Consider the following 19,385-nt stretch of genomic DNA (forward strand, 5'->3'; position numbering starts at 1 on the left):
CTACCACTTAATTGCCTATCACCTCCATAAAAACCAGACTATGCTGAACATATCTCATAGGGCAAAAAACCCCCAAAACTTACTATTTGACATAGGCACTTGTGTTCATTGACCAATTTTTCCAGAGATAGGCATTCAATCACATCAGCTTCTCCTAAAGCCCCTTCCTTGTCTTGTTTATTTGCCAACCTAGAGAGACATAAATGAAGTAGTTTTATAGCAAATACATAATCATGAAGACACTTAAAACTATTTTGATTATGTTCTTCTTATTCCAAATTTTTAAGCCTATTGATCACAGAACACACTGGTTCAAAAATGTATTATAGTATCTGGGAACCTGCGTGGCTCAGTCAGTTAAGCATCTGCCTTCAGCAGAGGTCATGTTGCCAGGTTCCTGGGATTGAGCCCCAGCTCATGCTCCCTGCTCACGGGAGAGTCTGCTTCTCCTTCTTCTTCTGCCCCTCCCTCTGCTCATGCTAGGGGGAATCTCTCTCTCTCAAATAAATAAAATCTTTTTTAAAAAAAGTATTGTAGGGGCACCTGGGTGGCTCAGTGCATTTTCCTCTGCCTTTGGCTCAGGTCATGATCTCAGGGTCCTTGGATTGAGCCCCCGCATTGGGCTCTCTGCTCGGTGGGGAGCCTGCTTCCCCCTCTATCACCCTGCCTCTCTGCCTACTTGTGCGCTCTCTCTAATAAATAAAATCTTTAAAAAAAGTTATAAAAAAAGTATTGTAGTATCTGTTTCATTATTTGTTCTTGATTTATGGCTAAAGTAAGTTTGTAAGAACTGGCCTAAAAAAGGCAAAAATCAACTAACAAGAAGTGTTAAGAAAACAAACAATAGTTCAATAGGCCAACAACAACAACAAAATACTACAAAAAGAACCATCAATTCTAACTCTCACACTAATTATGTCCTTATCTTTTTAAAATACAAACTGTATCATGTTTTAAACAACCAGATAGTTATACTGAACTTGTAATATATGAGCTCATCTGTATTTTCAGTGTGTGAATGGGTCCACATAAATGTGCAACTTACTGTAGAGGTAGGGTCACTTTGAATTTACTGGGCGTAGCATTGGGCATAAAAACCATGATGTTCAGTTAGGAACAAATTGGGGGAAAACAAAATGAAAAACCAAAATAAGTTATTTTAAAAAAATAGGAATTACTACAAAATAACACTGTTTGCCTATCAGATGGCAGAGATTTAAATAAAACACTGTCTTGTCAGGGTTTGATAGATATTTTGGAGGCAAAAATATATTATTCAATAAATCTAATGAAAACTTATCACCTACCTTTAAACATTATCAACATTAGGCCATTGTTGTTCATCTACAGATCCTCTACTTTTCCTGCCCAGTTATGTTACTTCACCCCAAAATTTAAAAATTTTTAAAAATTACCATAATACCACTATCACACCTAAAAAAAACTAACATTACTCAATCTTTTTTCTAATGTTATGTCCAAATTCAGATCCAAACAAGATATACATTACAATGTATTCTTTTAATACTGTCCCCAGTCCCAACACTTACACCCCTGCAACACCACCACCACCACATTTCCTTCCATGACATTTATTTGAAAACAAGTACCATTTCTACAGAATTTCCTGTGTTTAAGATCTAACTATCTTACTTATAAGGTCATTTTAACATGCATACCCAATATTTCCTATATCTGTAGTCAGATGCACATCTGTAGCTGTGACATCTGCCGTTAGATATATAGGCTGGATGAGTTTCAAGCTGAAATCTTGACAAACATATTTCACAGATGGTGCTGATACTGAGAAGGCATAGAATATCTAGTTATAGAACATTTAGTGATTTTAAATTGGATCAGAGGTTTTGGCTGGAGTCAGATTGATTCATCCAAAATAAAGTTCCCCACTAAACTTTCTTTCATCGAATGATTTTAACATCCATTAATGACCTTTGCTTAATTTCATTATTTTATAAGAGCTTATAAAATCATGATTTTTCTAGTTCTATATTCCCTCTGAATTTACTAGCTGGATTTTGTTAAAAAAAAAAAAAAAAAGTAAGCTTTCATCAACTACTTGGTAGGTCTTACTTAAATAGGATTCAAACGAAAGTCAACATAAATGTTTTGATCCTTTGCCTTCATTTCTTAGTTTTCATAAGAATAAACTGATGCCCTATTAACCTCCAAATTGCTTCCTTTGGTTTGTGAGGGGATATCATTATGAACTCACAGGTTTAAAAAAGTATTTAATGTGTTTCAATTTATTACAGTCATTGTATGTTTGAGGCTCAAAGTTACCCATTTTTGGTCAGTGGGAATCCCCTTTGAACTAGCTCCTGTGTTCTTTTGGTGCAACTCCAATAGGCTTTGATAGCTTCTTAGATTTTGTTAAAAAAAAAAAAAAAAAAAAAGTCCCAGACCTGGAATCATCAATTTCTCTAAAGAGTCCTGATTCTTTTCAGTAAGGAAGGAAATGGTACTTTAAAGATCACAATCTGGGGACTCTGGGCATTTATTGCTATTAATGCCATTGCTTCTAGACCATGAGTGAACAAAGCTAGGAAAAATGTTGTTTTGTAAGAAAGAAAAAAAATTAAATCATGAGCCCATATTGATTTTTCCATTTTAAATCAAATATTACTTACGTTTTACTTAGCTTAATTGTGTCTCTTCTTTTCTAATGCTTGAAAACTACAGTTCCTAATAACATGAACATTAACTATTTCCTTATCTTACAACATATATGAGTTTTAACATAACAACATCAGTCTTATTACTAAAAATCCTACTAAATTCAGGCCAAGATCTCTTTGTGATTATTTTTGTCTCTAAGATAGATCCCACAAAAGATGCATGGGTCAAAATACTCTAGTTTTAAAATTACTTGGAATAATCCTTCTCTGTCTGGCTATTCCACCACCTAGATATGTACCCGGGTTCATTTGTTTCAGGCTTCTTTTGCCTTTTAGAGATAGATGTTTATATGGTTCCAAATTCAAAACTATAAAAAGAAGGTACAATCAGAACTATTTTTCATCTCTGTCCCTTTTCTTCTATTTCTTCCATTCTCTTTTAGGTAATAATTTTCATAAGTTTTTAGTTCATCCTCTCACTATTCCTTTTTGAAAATATAAACATGTATATTGGGGAAAAGGTATTGTAAAGTATATAATTTGGGGACTATGGACTTTTGGGTTGTTTCCAATGGTTTGTTTTCATAAAGAGTGCTGTGAAAAACAAGTGTGTGAAGGAGTTATTTCTTATTTCAGGAACAGAATCCAGGAAGTAAGACCACTAAATCAAAGAATAAATGCAAATGTTATTTTGATAGATATTATAGCAAAGTACCTCCTCATACTCTTAAATCATAACAACTCAGACAATAAAAAAGGGAAGGTAAGGATATTTAGTACCATGAGATAAATTTCATTTCTAATACTTTTTATAAATATTTCACTCTGGTAAAAATTAATTTTGAATTGTATACTGATATCATAAACAGTATCACAGATTGCTGCACAACTTGGGGTTTTCGGCACTGAAACTATGCAAGTAAATTATTTTAAAGTTAAAATAGCAGATATAATCTCTGCTTGCCTCTCTGCCTACTTGTGATCTCTGTCTGCCAAATAAATAAATAAAATCTTTTAAAAAGGGTGGGGGGGGTGCCTGGGTGGCTCAGTGTGTTAAGCCTTTGCCTTTGGCTCAGGTCATGATCTCAGGGTCCTAGGATCGAGCCCCATATTGGGCTCTCTGCTCGGCAAGGAGCCTGCTTCCCCACTCTCTTTCTCTCTCTATCTCTGACTGCCTCTCTGCCTACTTGTGATCTCTGTCTGTCAAAGAAACAAATAATAAAATCTTTTTAAAAAAATAGCAGATATAAGTAAAAAGAAAAGGGTGGAAGGTTTAAAGACAAGCTCTTTTCTGGCTGTTGTAGTTCTGAAATTCGATATTTCATGAAGTAAGCCTTTGGGATTTCCTAAAATAAAACAGAATTCAATCATTTTAAAGTAAACGGAACAAAAAGCCTTTATACCAGGCTTGTTTCCATTCTTATTTATTCTAAATTCTGTATATTTTAGCAAGTTTTGATACCTAAAGAAAACAAAGTAACCTCTGTTTAAATACAAATCACCTTTTTTTGTGAGTAATGTATTTTATATATAATACAGAATTGCAATTACAGAGACTGTGCCAAATATTCTATGTAGGCAGTTTAACAAGGACTTCCTGTTACCAGCTAGCTCCAATGAAAATGATCTTCCTTTAATCTCAAGAATGGGCGGCTAACTGGCAAAACCGGATTCTCCAGGTGTGAAGTAAGCAATTTGTTCTTCTCATTTGATACCAACAGCAAAAGGACAACTTTATGTCTAACTTACTTGACTTCATTATTCGGCTTTCAATTACATTAACGATATGAAAACCATACAGAAATTGGCCTGTGAATCATAAGACACAGGCTTAAATAATTGATTGAAACATTATAGATGATACTCAGTTTTTCTCTTAAGGGCAGGACTCCAACACCCCAAGTGGAAAGCAACAAAAAGAACAAGACAAAGGTAAATAAACTACTCTTTTTTTTTCCTACTTTTCAATGCAAAACATCCATAGACTGAAATGTGTCACATTTTAAAATAACTCAATAGATAATTAAAGTTACTGGTTTGTTCAGAGTTGGACCAGGCAGCAGGTAGCTGAACTGTTAATTTATACTGCTAATATACTGAATAAGTTTCCATATTTAAGTAGAGCTCTTATAAATAAACCACTGTAATAAAAATCAACGTTTTTTTTTAATTCCTTTAAAAGAATAACTTCTCGTTTTGGAAACATGAGAAAGTCAGACCTGCTAAAAACAAACTTAAAATTCTTTCTTTTGTAGACAGATTATAAATTAGTCATACTGTGCTTGTTTTAGAGAACACTTTTACATTTAACTGTGAAAAGAAGCTTATGCCTGAATTTGACACACATGCACTTTTTTTTTTTAAAGTTAAGGTAATTTTCTATAAGGTCTTAATTTCTTCATTGCTGTTTCCAAAAATCTTTTAAACTGGAAGAAAGTAGAAAATAATTTTGTTGTAAAAGGACTACAGTAAAAATATCAAAATGCTCATATTTTTAATGGTTTAGTATATTAAAAGTACTTAAATTATAAAATTCTATGTAAATATATTTGATTTGACACTTTAAAAAATTTAAGTACGCATTATTTAAATGCAACATATATATAGGTAGGTCTGATACTTTCAAACTTATGCAATATATAGAAGCTTAACCAAAATTTATTTTATTTTTTGATATTTCTTTAAAGTTACTTTTTAATTCCTACAATGTTAGAACTTAATAACTCCTTGTCACTCAAAATAATATTTTAAGGGTGTACTTGAAAGTTGGCTGTGATACACCAATAACATATTATCTTCATGGCTATGTAGTTTTAAAATTTAATATAAGAATCATTTCATGTACACACAACTTAATCAGATAAATGAAAGTTCAAAATTATAGAATTCTTAAGTATTTAAACAAAAATGGTCTTGTTGCATTAAGGAAGTTAATTTAACAACTTATTTACAACAAATAAGTAGAATAAAAAAAGCACTAAAAGACTACATTATAGGGGCACCTGGGTGGCTTAGTGGGTTAAAGTCTCTGCCTTCGGCTCAGGTTGTGATCCCAGGGTCCTGGGATGGAGCCCCGCATCGGGATCTCTGCTCCGCAGGGGGCCTGCTTCCTCTTCTCTCTCTCTCTCTCTGCCTGCCTCTCTGCCTACTTGTGATCTCTGTATGTCAAATAAATAAATAAAATCTTTAAAAAAAAAAAGACTGCATTACAAAAAATATCAGATAATTTAAGCTTTGAGAGAATATACGCAATTTGCCAAATTCTGTTTTTTAGTTTCAATATTTAAGTAGCAAAAGAGGTGATTTTTCCAGTAACAGCTGCTTTTACCTTGAATTAGGAAAATACTACAAGTTGTCTCCATTCATAAAAGCAAAAGAATACTCCATTTTATGTCGTAAAAAACTGTTACATTTATTAAAATATTGTATTTAATAGTTAACTATAGAAAGAAATGTCTTACTGAAAAAAAATCCATAAATCTGTCATATCTATCCCAAGGCATATTTCTTAAAGCATTAGGTAATTTTTATTCATATGTCTGTTTCTGGGAATGTCCCCTGTTTGTAATAGGGTGGAGAAACTTTTGAGTCATACAGGGTTTACTTTTCTGTTTCCTAGAACAAATTTCCAAAGTTGATTACCATATTTATAAATTAGTCTTCTTTCTTTTTGCAAATACTGTGTTTAAGCTCAAAGATAAGTCAGTTACTAATAGTACAATTCAAAACTGTATAGCAATAGAGTAAGTTAAAAAGGCTGAAAGATTCATATTTGGACAGAAGTCTTCCAACACTAAGAAAATAAATTTAAGGTACAGAAAAGATTACTTACAATGGTGGTCTCATCAATTTTATGCAGCCTAAGCTATTATACTTTACGGCTTCATGAACTCCATCCAACTTTCAAATTCTAACATGCTTTGATATCTCACCTTGCCTAATATTCTATTTTATGAAGCTATAAGATTAAGCAATTAAGATGGAAATAGTTGGGGTGCCTGGGTGGCTCAGCGGGCTAAAGCCTCTGCTTTCGGCTCAGGTCATGATCCCAGAGTCCTGGGATCAAGCCCCACATCGGGCTCTCTGCTCCGTGGAGAGCCTGCTTCCTCCTCTCTCTTCCTGCCTGCCTCTCTGCCTACTTGTAATCTCTGTCTGTCAAATAAATAAATAAAACCTTTAAAAAAAAAAAAGATGGAAATAGTCATGCATGTAGTTATGAGCATGCACCTACTAGAAAATACAATTTATATATAACATGTAAGTGTACATGAGTACCTACATTAAGTCCATTTTTGAACAGACTAACAAGGATTTAAGGAACATTCTGAATTAGTTATCTCTATAATCACCTATGACTTTCAGTCAAGATACACAGATATACTTCCCTCTTTTTTTTTTTTTTAAAGATTTATTTATTTATTTGGCAGGCAGAGATCACAAGTAGGCAGAGAGGCAGGCAGAGAGAGAGAGGAGGAAGCAGGCTCTCTGCCGAGCAGAGAACCTGATGCAGGGCTCGATCCCAGCACCCTGAGATCATGACCTGAGCAGAAGACAGAGGCTTTAACCCACTGAGCCACCCAGGTGCCCCCAGATATACCTTCCTCTTATACAAACATATAAAAGTATTTAATATTAAGGGGAAAAAAAGATAAAATTTAAAACTCCATCATTATATCTGAAGTAAGGAAATTAAACTTCCAGATACCAGAACTGAAAAAGGAACATGTTCATAGTCAAAATGAAAAGTAGGAATTAAAGCAAACTCCATGCAAATACTTTCCCTTAGGGGCCAGGGTTTAGTGTTTGTGCATAAGAGGGGACTAAAACTGGGCTTCCCAGATGAAGTAGCAAACTAGAAAAAATAGAATATAGTCCATATACAGTTAAAAAGCCATTGGTTTGTCCAAGATTCTAGGAGAAGGTGGTATTCACTGGAGCTCCAAAAATCACTGGGGGGCCGGGGGCAGGGGAGAACAGACCCGTATATACATTATCTGAGCTATAGAAATCACTAAAGAAAAATCAAGCCCATATTTATTCTACCTGGCCTAACCTGGGCAAGCTCCAAAGGGGCCTAGTAGTGCCAAACACAAAAAATAGGTTAAGAATGTATCTATAATGCAGAGCACTCAGGGCAACCTTGTATAATGTAATCACCCACTGAAGACAAACTACTGACAAAGTTCACAAAATACACTTGTCCACCACCCAAAGAAACAGTTGGTGGCCACAACAAACAAAGGAATTTGTTCCCAAGAAATGAGAAATAATCTAATAATGTAAAGTATCTTTAACATAAATACACTTTAAACGTTCAAAAGAAGTAAACAAAGACACTGGATCCCTAAACCAAGATGAGCACAGTATAAACTGTATGGCTAATTACATATAAACATTATTATAATATGCGTGCTGTGATACATAGCACTGAAAAATCTGACTTCTTCCTTTAATATTAGTAACACATTGAGATCTACAGGGAAACAGATTTGGAAGTTTTACTTTTTTTTTTTTTCTGGTAAAATTATCAACATTAATGAATAAAAAATACTATCAATATATTTTTAAAGCATTCCTTAAAGTACCTTTTATTCAAATATGAAAGTGTGGTACTCTGGGAAACAATTCTTTCAAGAATAGAAACCCAGGAAAAGACAACTTTTACAAGGCTGAGAGTCAAATACATTGATCTCCAAAATCAGTGACAGTAAAATTTACCTTTCCAAAAGCACTTTGTAAGGGAACACAGTGTTACAATAACAATTTGAAATATTCTGTTCCTTAAAAATTTTTTCAAACTATGATGCTTGGGAAAAAGGCTTTTGATGGCATTGATAATTTGTTTCTAACTTAAAAAAAGAGAAAAGATCTATCCAAGGCATAAAAATGCTAGAGGGGCTTGTTTCAGGATTTCTTCTAAACCATGCAACCAAGAACAAAGCTGGGGACATTGTAGTTCTTGAGAACCGTTAAATTTAGACAGTACCAAAAGCTACTTAGCCCTATAGAAACATTAAACAGGACTTAATTATCATGAATAAAAAAAAAATCAGAATTCGTTTTGTTTTGGTACCTTCTTATATTTCTCATTTGATCCCCTAATACTTTAACTCCTTTTTTTCCCCACATATCAAGAACACAAGTCATTATTTTTTAAGTACAAAAAACAACATAGCTATGTCTCACATAGTATATACATTGTAGCTATAAGAATTCATACTAACAAGTTAGTAGAAAACAGAAATCTGTGTATGTATACAGAAATGAAGTATAGTTCACTTCTTATCTCTCTTATCTCAGCTTATTACTACAAGCCAAAACAAAATATAAAAATCCTCATCTCTACATGGTACCAAGGATAGGATTTAAAATTTCTTAAAGACTTTCTGTAACACAGGTCTATGCGAACAGAACCAAATCTTCTTCCTCTTCTCAACTGTAAAGTGCTTAATTTGGTCTAATTACATTAATGGTCATAATAAAGCTGCAAACAGGATAATTATTTTAGCTCTGATATACTACCTCCTGCAAGAACATTTTTATTTTAGTATTACAGTAATTTATACTAATTGATTATAGTATTTATACACTAATACAATATTTGATACAGATCAGCTTTATTGTTGTATATTTCACTAGAATAATCTATCTCTATTCACTATAGAATGGGGAAAAAAAAGAACAGATTTGCAACCAGGTAAGCTTATATCTGAATGTACGGCTCTGCCATTTTTTAGTTGTGTTGCCTCTGGCAAGTCACTAAGAAAGAGGAATAGCTATGAAAGTCAACATCCAAATAAGGGGAATTTCAAAGAAAAGAATACAAAGAAAATGGAAGAGAGATTTTTTTTTTTTTTAATTAGGACCCCCCCAATCCTTAACACATGAAATTTCCAACTTGAAAAAAAAAACTACATTTCCAGCAATTTTAATGCAAAAAGATGTACCCCAGGTCATGCTATTGTGAAATTTCAGAACACCAAGAATAAAAAGAAAAGGCCAAGACTTTCATGAAAGGAAGAAAATAAAAGATCCTGTATAAAATACCAGGAATCTGATAGTAAATTTCTTAAGGGCAACAAAGGATGTTATATAAAAATGCAAAAACGTTTTCAAAATTCTATGGGAATATAATCTCCAAGTAAGAATTATATCTGCAGAAAATATATTATTCAGGTGTTAAGGGTAGAATAAAAAAACACTTTCAGAAATACAAGTTTTCACTACATTTTTGTTTTGAAACAAAACTATGGGTATGCCTCAAAATCAAGAGAATAAACCAAGAAAAGAGATGAGGAAGTGGGAATTGGGAGATAATACACAAAAGAGAAAAATATCTAAACGCAAGAGCTATGGGGTAAATCAGGTCATACTAGATGGTTCCAGGAAAAGAAGTCTCAAAAGATATAGTAATATAAAGGAAATAAAAGAAAAAGAATACCTACTATAAAAAGAATACCTACTATATTTAAATATTGAGAGGATACTTTCAGTTCAGCTGAAGAGTTTTAGAATGAATTAGTAATACATACACACAAAATGAGGCAATTGAAAAACTTAGGTAATTAGCATCTTCAAGAGAAATTTTAAAAGTTACATCGTTCTTGATCTGTGTGGTGGTTACATGTACGTGTGAAAAATCATCAAACTATACATTTGAATTTAGGGCATTTTCTCATTACATGCAAACATTTCAATGAAAAGCTTTCTTAAAGTACACATTTCCTAACTCTATCCACTGAAAAGGCCAAGAAACAATGAAAAAAAATTATTTGAGAAAGGAAACATGACCATAGTACCTTATGTGACTCTGGCGTACGTAATATATGAACTAGGAAAATGTGTAATTATGATAATGTAAACACAGAATACTGACTAACCAAAAATTATGATATAACTATTTTGAAAGGAAAAACTGAGGGAAGGCTTGGTGTTTAAAAGAAAGTTAAATCCATATCTTTCACAGCAGAGATTCAATATAATATTTAGAACCGAAAAAGCAGAAACACCTACATAGACAAATTACTTAGAAACAGAGAGTTTAAAAGCAACATAGAGCTAAGGAGTTGAAAATTACTGCCTTGGGGAATGGGGAACTGGAAATGAGATATGGTGGGGCAGGCAGATATCAGCAGTTTATCTTGACAACCTGTGCAGTGATTTGACTTCTTAAACTGCCTGTATGTGTTAATTTGAGGAAAATAAAAATATATTTTTTTAAGATTTTATTTATTTATTTGACAGAGACCACAGTAAGCAGAGAGGCAGCAGAGAGAGGAAGGGGAGCAGGCTCCCTGCTGAGCAGAGAGCCCGATGTGGGGCTCGATCCCAGGACCCTGGGATCATGACCTGAGCTGAAGGCAGAGGCTTTAGCCCACTGAGCCACCCAGGTGCCCCTAAAAATCATATTTAAAAGCCAATTTAAAAAAGAAAAAGTTTACAGCTATAACAAAAGTAGCATGACATCTTAAAGACTTTGGGGAGGAAATTATTTTCAGAATCAATAAAGTAATGCCAGAGAGAGCATACAGATAAGGAAGTAATAAATAACACTAAATCAAACAAAGAGTAGGGAACTATTCAAGATAAATCATTAAGCTAACTGAAATTAGTATCAACCTCCCTCTACACTGGAAAGACAATCAGTCTTTATCAGAGGTATATAGTAAATTATGGTTGCTAATTCTGCTTTCAGAAAGTTGCCACCTAAAAAAAAGTTTCTATAATCACTTCCCAATGTTTTTGAGTGTTTTTAAATATCAATACCAACACAGTCATAAGATATTTAATAAAATACTCAACACAAAAGAGCATGTACATGATCCAAGCTTTATGTAATATATATATTCTGGGAAATTTGTTATATATCTTATACAGGAAAAGCACTGGTCTAACAGCCAGGAAATCTGACATTATTTAACCAGTACTACTACTAACAAGCTCTGGGTAAGACATTTAACTTTTCTGATTCTCAATTTCCCCATAAGAAAAATGCATAAATTGATTAGTTAACTTATTAGGATTCTTTCTGGAATCCCATTCATTGACTTGGCACCCCATCTCCTATACCCCAGACAGTGTTCGTTGGCTCTTCGTCTTCTCAACTTTAGGTCTCACAGCAAATACCCCCTTAGAGAAGACTTGCTTAATTATCTACCAAGATCTAAAATTGTCTCGTTTACCTATTTAATTATATACTGTCCAATTCCCCTCAGAGAATAAATTATTCAAGTACAGGTACTACTGAATAAATACTACAGCATTTAAAATTTTGCATATAGTAGGACTCAATAATTCTTTGACAAAATATTAGCCCTTTAAAGCGAAAGGAATAATTATTAGGACACTGGTTTAACTTTTTGTGCAATGCAGGCCTCATTTCTACATTCTCAACTGGGTCATCATTCAAGAATCTTGAACACCTCCAGCCATGACAAGCTTATTAACTCATGAAGCAGTTTATTCCATCTTGGGACAACTCTACCCATTCAAAAACTCTTTTTTATACTAAATCAAACCTCTCTTCATGTAATTTCCATCCATTGTCTTTTGGAATAATGCCAAATAAGTCTAATCCCTCTTATATATACAGACCTACACATTTCAGAAAATAGCTGTAAATATTCCCTAGATCTCTTTTGCAGGACAAGTATTTCCATTCCTCTCAACGATTCTCTGTACTATGGTCTTCCAATCTCATCCTTCCCTGACCATTTGGAAATTTCCAATTTATGAATTTTCATCTCAAAACATCAGAACTTAACACAGTCCTTCTTCCACTTGCTTTGAATAGCCTAGAGTCATCTGGCCTAGAGTCATCTTTCTTAGTCAGTCTAGACATGATACTGTTATTCATGAAAGCATGATTATTCTGATAGAAATCTCCAGTAAGTTTCCTAAGCACCGCTATGAACACAGTATCTTCCATTTTATAGATGTTTTCTAAACAACTAGTTGCAATATTTTACATCTTCCCTGGTTAAACATAATTTTGTTACTTTTAGTATAGTGTTCTGTGCTATTTTAATTTTTGAATCCCAATTCTGTACTTCAACATTCTGAAAATCACTCCAAATTCTTTGCCATCAACATATTTGATAAGTATGCCATCTGTGACAATATCCAAATTACCGACAAAAATATTTACTTAAGCATATTAAACACTAAGCCCGATAGCATAACAACATAACGTTAGTAATACTGGTTGATTTTTCTCTGGTTTATACTGATATTATGCGTGTTTCAATGCACTATTTGTAATTTCCTAAAGCTTCTTATCTGCAAAAATATCATGAAAGGTATTATTAAGTGCATTTCTAAAATCAAGATGTACTGTGAAAATATTTTATTAACATAGATTGCCTTTGTCAATATATTTTTTAAGTTTTTATTTAAATTCCAGTTAGTTAACATACAGTGCAATGTTAGCTTCATGTGTACAATACAGTGATTCAACATTTCCATACAACACCCAGTGCTCATCACAGCAAGTGCACTCCTTCTCCCCATTACCTATTTAATCCATTGCCTTACCCACCTTCCCTCTGGTTACCATCAGTTTCTTCTCTATATAGTTAAGACTGTTTGTTGCTTGGTTTGCCTCTCTCTCTCTCTCTCTCTCTCTCTCCCTTTCCCCCCCTTTACTCATTTGTTTTAAATATGTTAATTTTTTAAAAATTCCACATATGAGTGAAATCATATGGTACTTGTCTTTCTCTGACTTATTTTGCTTAGTATAATATACTCTAGCTCCATCCATGTCCATGCAAATGGCAGGATTTTTTTTTTTTTTAAGATTTTATTTATTTATTTGACAGGGATCACAAGTAGGCAGAGAGGCAGGCAGAGAGAGGGGGAGGGAAGCAGGCTCCCTGCTGAACAGACAGCCTGATGCGGGGCTCAATCCCAGGACCCTAAGATCATGACTTGAGCAGAAGGTAGAGGCTTTAACCCACTGAGCCACCCAGGCGCCGCCAGGATTTCTCTTTTTCATGGCTGAGTAACTTTCGATTGTGTGTGTGTGCGCACACACACACACATATATTCACATACATATACATATACAACACTTCTTCCTTATCCATTCATCAGCCCATGGACACTTGGGCTGTTTACATAATTTGGAAGTAGATATTGCTGCTATAAATACTAGGGTGCATGTATACCTTTGAATTAGTACACCTGTATTATTTGGGTAAATACCTAGTAGTGCAATTGCTGGGTCATAGGGTAGCTCTATTTTTAATTTTTTGAGGAACCTCCATACTATTTTCCACAGTGGCTGCACCAGTTTGCTTTCCCACTTACTCATTTCACTTGATATATATATACAAAAAACATATGTATATAAATCACTATTTATAAATTATGTACACCAAATTTAATCCTGTGGATAACTAACAACATAGGATATGATGTCAATATTATCAGCACCCAAAACAAGACTTTATGTATCTTCCTGTTTGGAAAAAATAGCACTTAATATGAATGGATATAAATTTTGTTCTAAGTCTGGATATGTTTGAAAGGAATGCTAAGAATGAGAAACCAGCATAATCAAACCAAGAATATGTTTTCATATGTATGCAATGGATTAAAAAAACAAAGCTATGTTAAATGTTAATCCATCTAGAAGCCTCAGATATTTTAAAATAAATTCAACATTATCTATATTATTTCAAGCCCTCAAATGGAATCTGCCCTGTCACTATACTGATTTTAACTAAATTATGCATATTTAGCAAAAGGAGTTTAACATTACATAGGCCAAATAAACTGGGAACAGTATCTTTACTAATAAGGGCATTTTCGGAGTGTCCTTTTACTTCTAAAACTTGAAGATATGGCCAAATCTTCTATTCTAAGATATATCCTCTGTATGTACAAAAATCTATTATGTGACAGTATCATGACACTGAAGTACTTATTTGGGGGGCTACTGTATCTTTATCATTGCTTTCTTAGCTACGTCAATCAAACAGGACTCACAATAGGCTCACGAGATGCACAGTAACTTATAAATTATTTTACATTACTTTTCCTATTCAGTTATCTTTATGAGGAAATTCTTAGTGATTTCTCTAATTTTTCAACCTCTTTTCAGAAAACTAAGAGGATTTTTCGGGAAGACACACATAGCTATGTGAAGTCAATTGCTATTGAAAGAAAATGCCAAACTTATTTGTTTGACACATTTATTTTTGCTTCTTAAGAGGAAAGGTATGATGAAAGACCGACTTCAAGAACTAAAGCAACGAACAAAGGAAATCGAACTCTCTAGAGAGAGGCATGTGTCGACTACAGAAGCAGAACAAGGGGTGTTTTTGCAGCAAGCGGTTATTTATGAAAGAGAGCCTGTAGCTGAGAGACACCTACATGAGATTCAAAAACTACAGGAGAGTATTAACAATTTGACAGATGATGTTCAAAAATTTGGGCAACAACAGAGAAGTCTGGTGGCTTCAATGAGAAGGTTTAGTCTACTTAAGAGAGAGTCTAGCATTACAAACGGGATAAAAATACAAGCAGAAAACATTAACAGAGGTCTGGATGATTTAACAAAAGAAGTTAAAAAGTCAGAGGCTGAAAGTGGTCCATCGTCAGTGGTGACAAGGATACTTAAATCTCAGCATGCTTCGATGTTCCGCCAATTTCAGCGAACTATGTTTACATACAATGACACAATAGCAGCAAAGCAAGAGAAGTGCAAGACATTTATTCTCCGTCAGCTTGAAGTTGCTGGAAAAGAAATGCCTGAAGAAGAAGTAAATGATATGCTTTATCAAGGAAAATGGGAAGTTTTTAATGAAAGCTTACTTACAGAAATCACTATCACTAAAGCACAACTCTCGGAGATAGAACAGAGACACAAGGAACTTGTTAATTTGGAGAACCAAATAAAGGATGTAAGGGACCTTTTCATTCAGATATCTCTTTTAGTAGAGGAACAAGGAGAAAGCATCAACAATATTGAAATGATAGTGAACGGTACAAAAGAATATGTTAACACTACTAAGGAGAAATTTGGACTAGCTATAAAATACAAAAAAAGAAATCCTTGTAAGGTATTGTGTTGTTGGTGTTGTCCATGCTGTGGCTCAAAATAAAGAAGCTATTTTAGACATTTTTTCCAGTTTGAATGAAGATGTCCCATGTTTCAGTGTCTCTTTTCATTTTATAGATCTTCACATACTTTTCATCACTACTGAGTCATAATTTTCCTCTATAGCCCTTACCTGCTATAACATCAGAAACTTCTAATAATGTTTTTTTTAAGATTATTTATTTATTTATTTGACAGATAGAGATCACAAATAGGCAGAAAGGCAGGCAGAGAAAGAGGGTGCAGGAAGAAAAAGCCTGCAGGAAGCAGGCTCCCTGCTGAGCAGAGAGCCTGATGCAGGGCTCCATCCCAGAACCCTGAGATCATGACCAGAGCCGAAGGCAGAGGCTTAACCCACTGAGTCACCCAGGTGCCTCCACATCAGAAACTTCTAAAGTCAGTGACAAAGCAAGCCTTCACTCATTAAACTAAAAATAGTATAGTTAGTTAACTTAAAAATCACAGGTTAACTATTGAAAATGAGATCAGTGATCTCAACATTTTTGTTCAGGCATCAAGTTCTAGTATATATTTTTGTTAACTTTCAATGCCTTAACAAAATGAGGGTCAGTAAGTGACAACTGCTTAAACAATAAATTTCTTCTGTCCCTTCTAAACTTGCACTATAATCTTTTATTTAGTACCTTACTGACACTTGTTTTTAATTGTTCCTAAACTGTTTATCACAGAAATTGAGAATATTAAGTATTATTTACTACTCACTGGCATAATTATGTCCAGATGATTTGTAAAATAGTAATTTTCTATTAGTATTTATATCTGCACATAGTGCTTTTAAAGCAAGACTTAAGCACAGAAAGATTCATAGCAAAGCAACACATCACATGTATCACATATAATTTTCATTGTTATATTTTAAAACTAATCAGAATCACTCTAGGGCACCTGGTTGGCTGGCTCAGTCGACAGAGCATGTGACTCCTGATCTTGGGGTTGTGAATTCAAGCCCTATGTTGGGCGTAGAGAGTACTTAAAAATCGGACAGAAAGAAAGGAAGGGAGGAAAAGGAAGGAAGGAAGAAAGACGGACCCCTGAGTGGCTCAGTCAAAGTGTCTGTCTTGAGCTCAGGGCATGATCTCAGGGTCCTGGGATGGAGCCGCATATGGGTTCTCTGGTCAACAGTGATTCTGTTTCTCCCTCTCCCTCTGCCACTACCCCCTGCTCATGCTCTCTTTCCCTATCTCAAATAAATAAAAAAATCTTTTTTTTTTAAGATTTTGTTTATTTATTTGACAAAAAGAGAGGTCACAAGTAGGCAGGGAAACAGGCAGAGAGGCAGGGGGAAGCAGGCTCCCTGATGAGCAGAGAAGCCCAATGTGGGCCTCAATCCCAGGACCCTGAGATCCTGACCTGAGCTGAAAGCAGTAGCTTAACCCACTGAGCCACCCAGGCACCCTCAAGTAAATAAAATCTTAAAAAAAAAAAAAAAAAAGGAAAGAAAAACACTAGCCTAAGCAACAAAACAACAGGATATTTAATTAGTTGAACATTTCATATATATTTTATTCACACACTCAGTAGGCACTAAAAGTAATTTTTTTTTCATTTAAATTACTACTTAAAGAGAAAAAACTACTAAGTGTTAGAGGTACAATATTAGGAAACCTACTGGTAAAATTACTATGAGCACTTGGGCTCATATTCTCACCTACTAAATTATATCATTTTCTGTAATCAAAAGTTTCACGTTGCCTGAATTCATATGATGAGACACTTTAAAACTTGCTCTCCTAAACCATCTCCATCCAGGCACAGCGTATCATCAACAATAACTATTCATATCCATCATCACATTTACAGAACATTAATAAAGGACTGCATTAGCTGCTTTAAACGCATCATTTGAAACTCATATGACAACACAGATACTAAAATTCTTATTTACAAGTGTAGACATGGATGCTCAGAAAGAACAAGTGAGCTGCCCAAGGCCTGACTCCAAAACCCACTTTCTCCTACACCAGTAGCCCTCAACTTTTCCTGTGCATCAGAATGATCTGGAGAACCTGTGAAAAAAAACCAGAAGCATTCCCCTGGCCACACCCTCAAAAATTTAAAAGGTCTGGGCCGATGCTGATGCAGATGGTCCCCAAAAACACCTTGCTAATAACACTACCAACAGGTTTTTCTTTGTTATATTGTTTTTATATAAAGTGCATTCAGGTGGGGAAGGGAAGGATGGCAACCTCTGAAGGTTTCTTATGCATAAATTATCTAGGAAGTTAACCCGCTGAGAAGCTTCACTATGAACTACAGCTGCAAAGAGTGAAGTTGATGCCAGTAGAGACAAAAGGAAGACTTTAGGAAGGAAGTTTGGAGATGAATCAATGATATAACTAAATAAGGTTGATGAAGATAACAGCCTGGTAAGGTTTCACTACAAGAAGAGAAATCTTAAGCCAGTGAGTAGGGTGAGTAGGGTTTTCAGATGGTAAAAATAGTAAGTTAAAGGACTCAGCACTACATCTAAGGACAACAGGATTAAATGACAGGCAGTCCATATTTGCATACTTAGAGAGTTTCTAGCAATCTCAAAAGGGCCCAGGTTCTCCTATTTATTATTTAAAGGTCTAACTTGGTAAAAGTGCATTTTCCTCAAAATCTAATGACAGGATAATATGTAACTCTAGTTAACTTCTCAGCACTTACAATAAATAGGACTCAAAGAAATTTGCAAATGTTCTCCTATAATACTGTCTAGAAAAAAGGTGACTCAAGGAGGCATATAAAATTAGAGATAAAAACTCTTCTATTGGAAAAGTAATAATAAAACCCTGGTTATTGCTTTTCCTAATATGGAAACTCACTGCCATAGTTTTTAACCTTTTGGGTAATGAAATCCTTTAGGAATTTGATGAGAGCTAGGATCTGCTCCCAAGGAAAAATGCACATGCACTCAGGATCATGTATGTGATTTCAGAGGGTTCTGGGAGGCCATCATAGGTGCAAAGACCTCTGGGTCAAAAAATGTTTTTTTATCCAAAATCATAACACCTAGTAGTTCATATCAGAGATACTATATTTTCATCCCTGAGTGAAACTCCTCTATATTACTTTTGTTGCAAAGCATCCAATTTGCAATGTTTGGCTCAAAGTTAGGTCATATAATTCCACAGAAAAACAGTATGTAATGAGAAAGTGGCATCATTCCAAGAGTTCAAATGTGCTAGCAATTATCCTGGGAGGAAATTTTAGCCTTGGATCTCCAGAGTTATCCCAGTTTTAAGTATTAGGAGATTCAGCCATAAAAAAGGAAAGCTTCAGCTCAGTTCCTTCCAGAAGTAATCAATAAATAGGGCCTTATATTATTTATGAAGAATTTCTTGGTAGGTGTTGAGCTTGAAATTTGGGCTAACTGCTGGAAGAGGGTTGGGAGGTTGTGAAATAGGTAAAACTTCCAGCTATAAAATAAGTCACGGGAAGGAAAAGTACAACATAGGAATAGAGTCAATAATATTGTAATAACTGTATGGTGACTGGTGGTAAATACACTTACCATGGTGAGCATTTTGTAATGTATATATAATTGTTAAATTACTGCATTGTACACCTGAAACTAATATTATATATCAACTATATTTCAACTAAAAAAGAAATTAGGAATTATGTTGATTCTAGTGCTATTG

At 34.3% G+C, this 19,385-nt stretch overlaps 2 protein-coding genes across 3 annotated transcripts in view; one reads left to right on the forward strand and one right to left on the reverse strand.

Moving 5' to 3' along the window:
* The window catches only part of ARL13B (ADP ribosylation factor like GTPase 13B), a 70,394-nt gene that overhangs the window by 25,538 nt on the left and 25,471 nt on the right, over positions 1 to 19,385 (reverse strand). For both annotated transcript variants that reach the window (XM_059392130.1, XM_059392129.1), the window contains one exon: positions 84 to 189. In XM_059392130.1, coding sequence (XP_059248113.1) covers positions 84 to 189 — 106 coding nt within the window. The remainder of the gene's footprint in view (positions 1 to 83; positions 190 to 19,385) is intronic.
* Positions 4,331 to 15,768, forward strand: STX19 (syntaxin 19). The gene is made up of 2 exons (XM_059388169.1): positions 4,331 to 4,568; positions 14,740 to 15,768. Exon 2 carries the CDS (start codon positions 14,858 to 14,860, stop codon positions 15,740 to 15,742), a length of 885 nt encoding a protein of 294 aa, XP_059244152.1. The 5' UTR covers positions 4,331 to 4,568; positions 14,740 to 14,857; the 3' UTR covers positions 15,743 to 15,768.

Source organism: Mustela nigripes, chromosome 2 (genome assembly GCF_022355385.1).
Source record: "Mustela nigripes isolate SB6536 chromosome 2, MUSNIG.SB6536, whole genome shotgun sequence".
NCBI lineage: Eukaryota > Metazoa > Chordata > Mammalia > Carnivora > Mustelidae > Mustela > Mustela nigripes.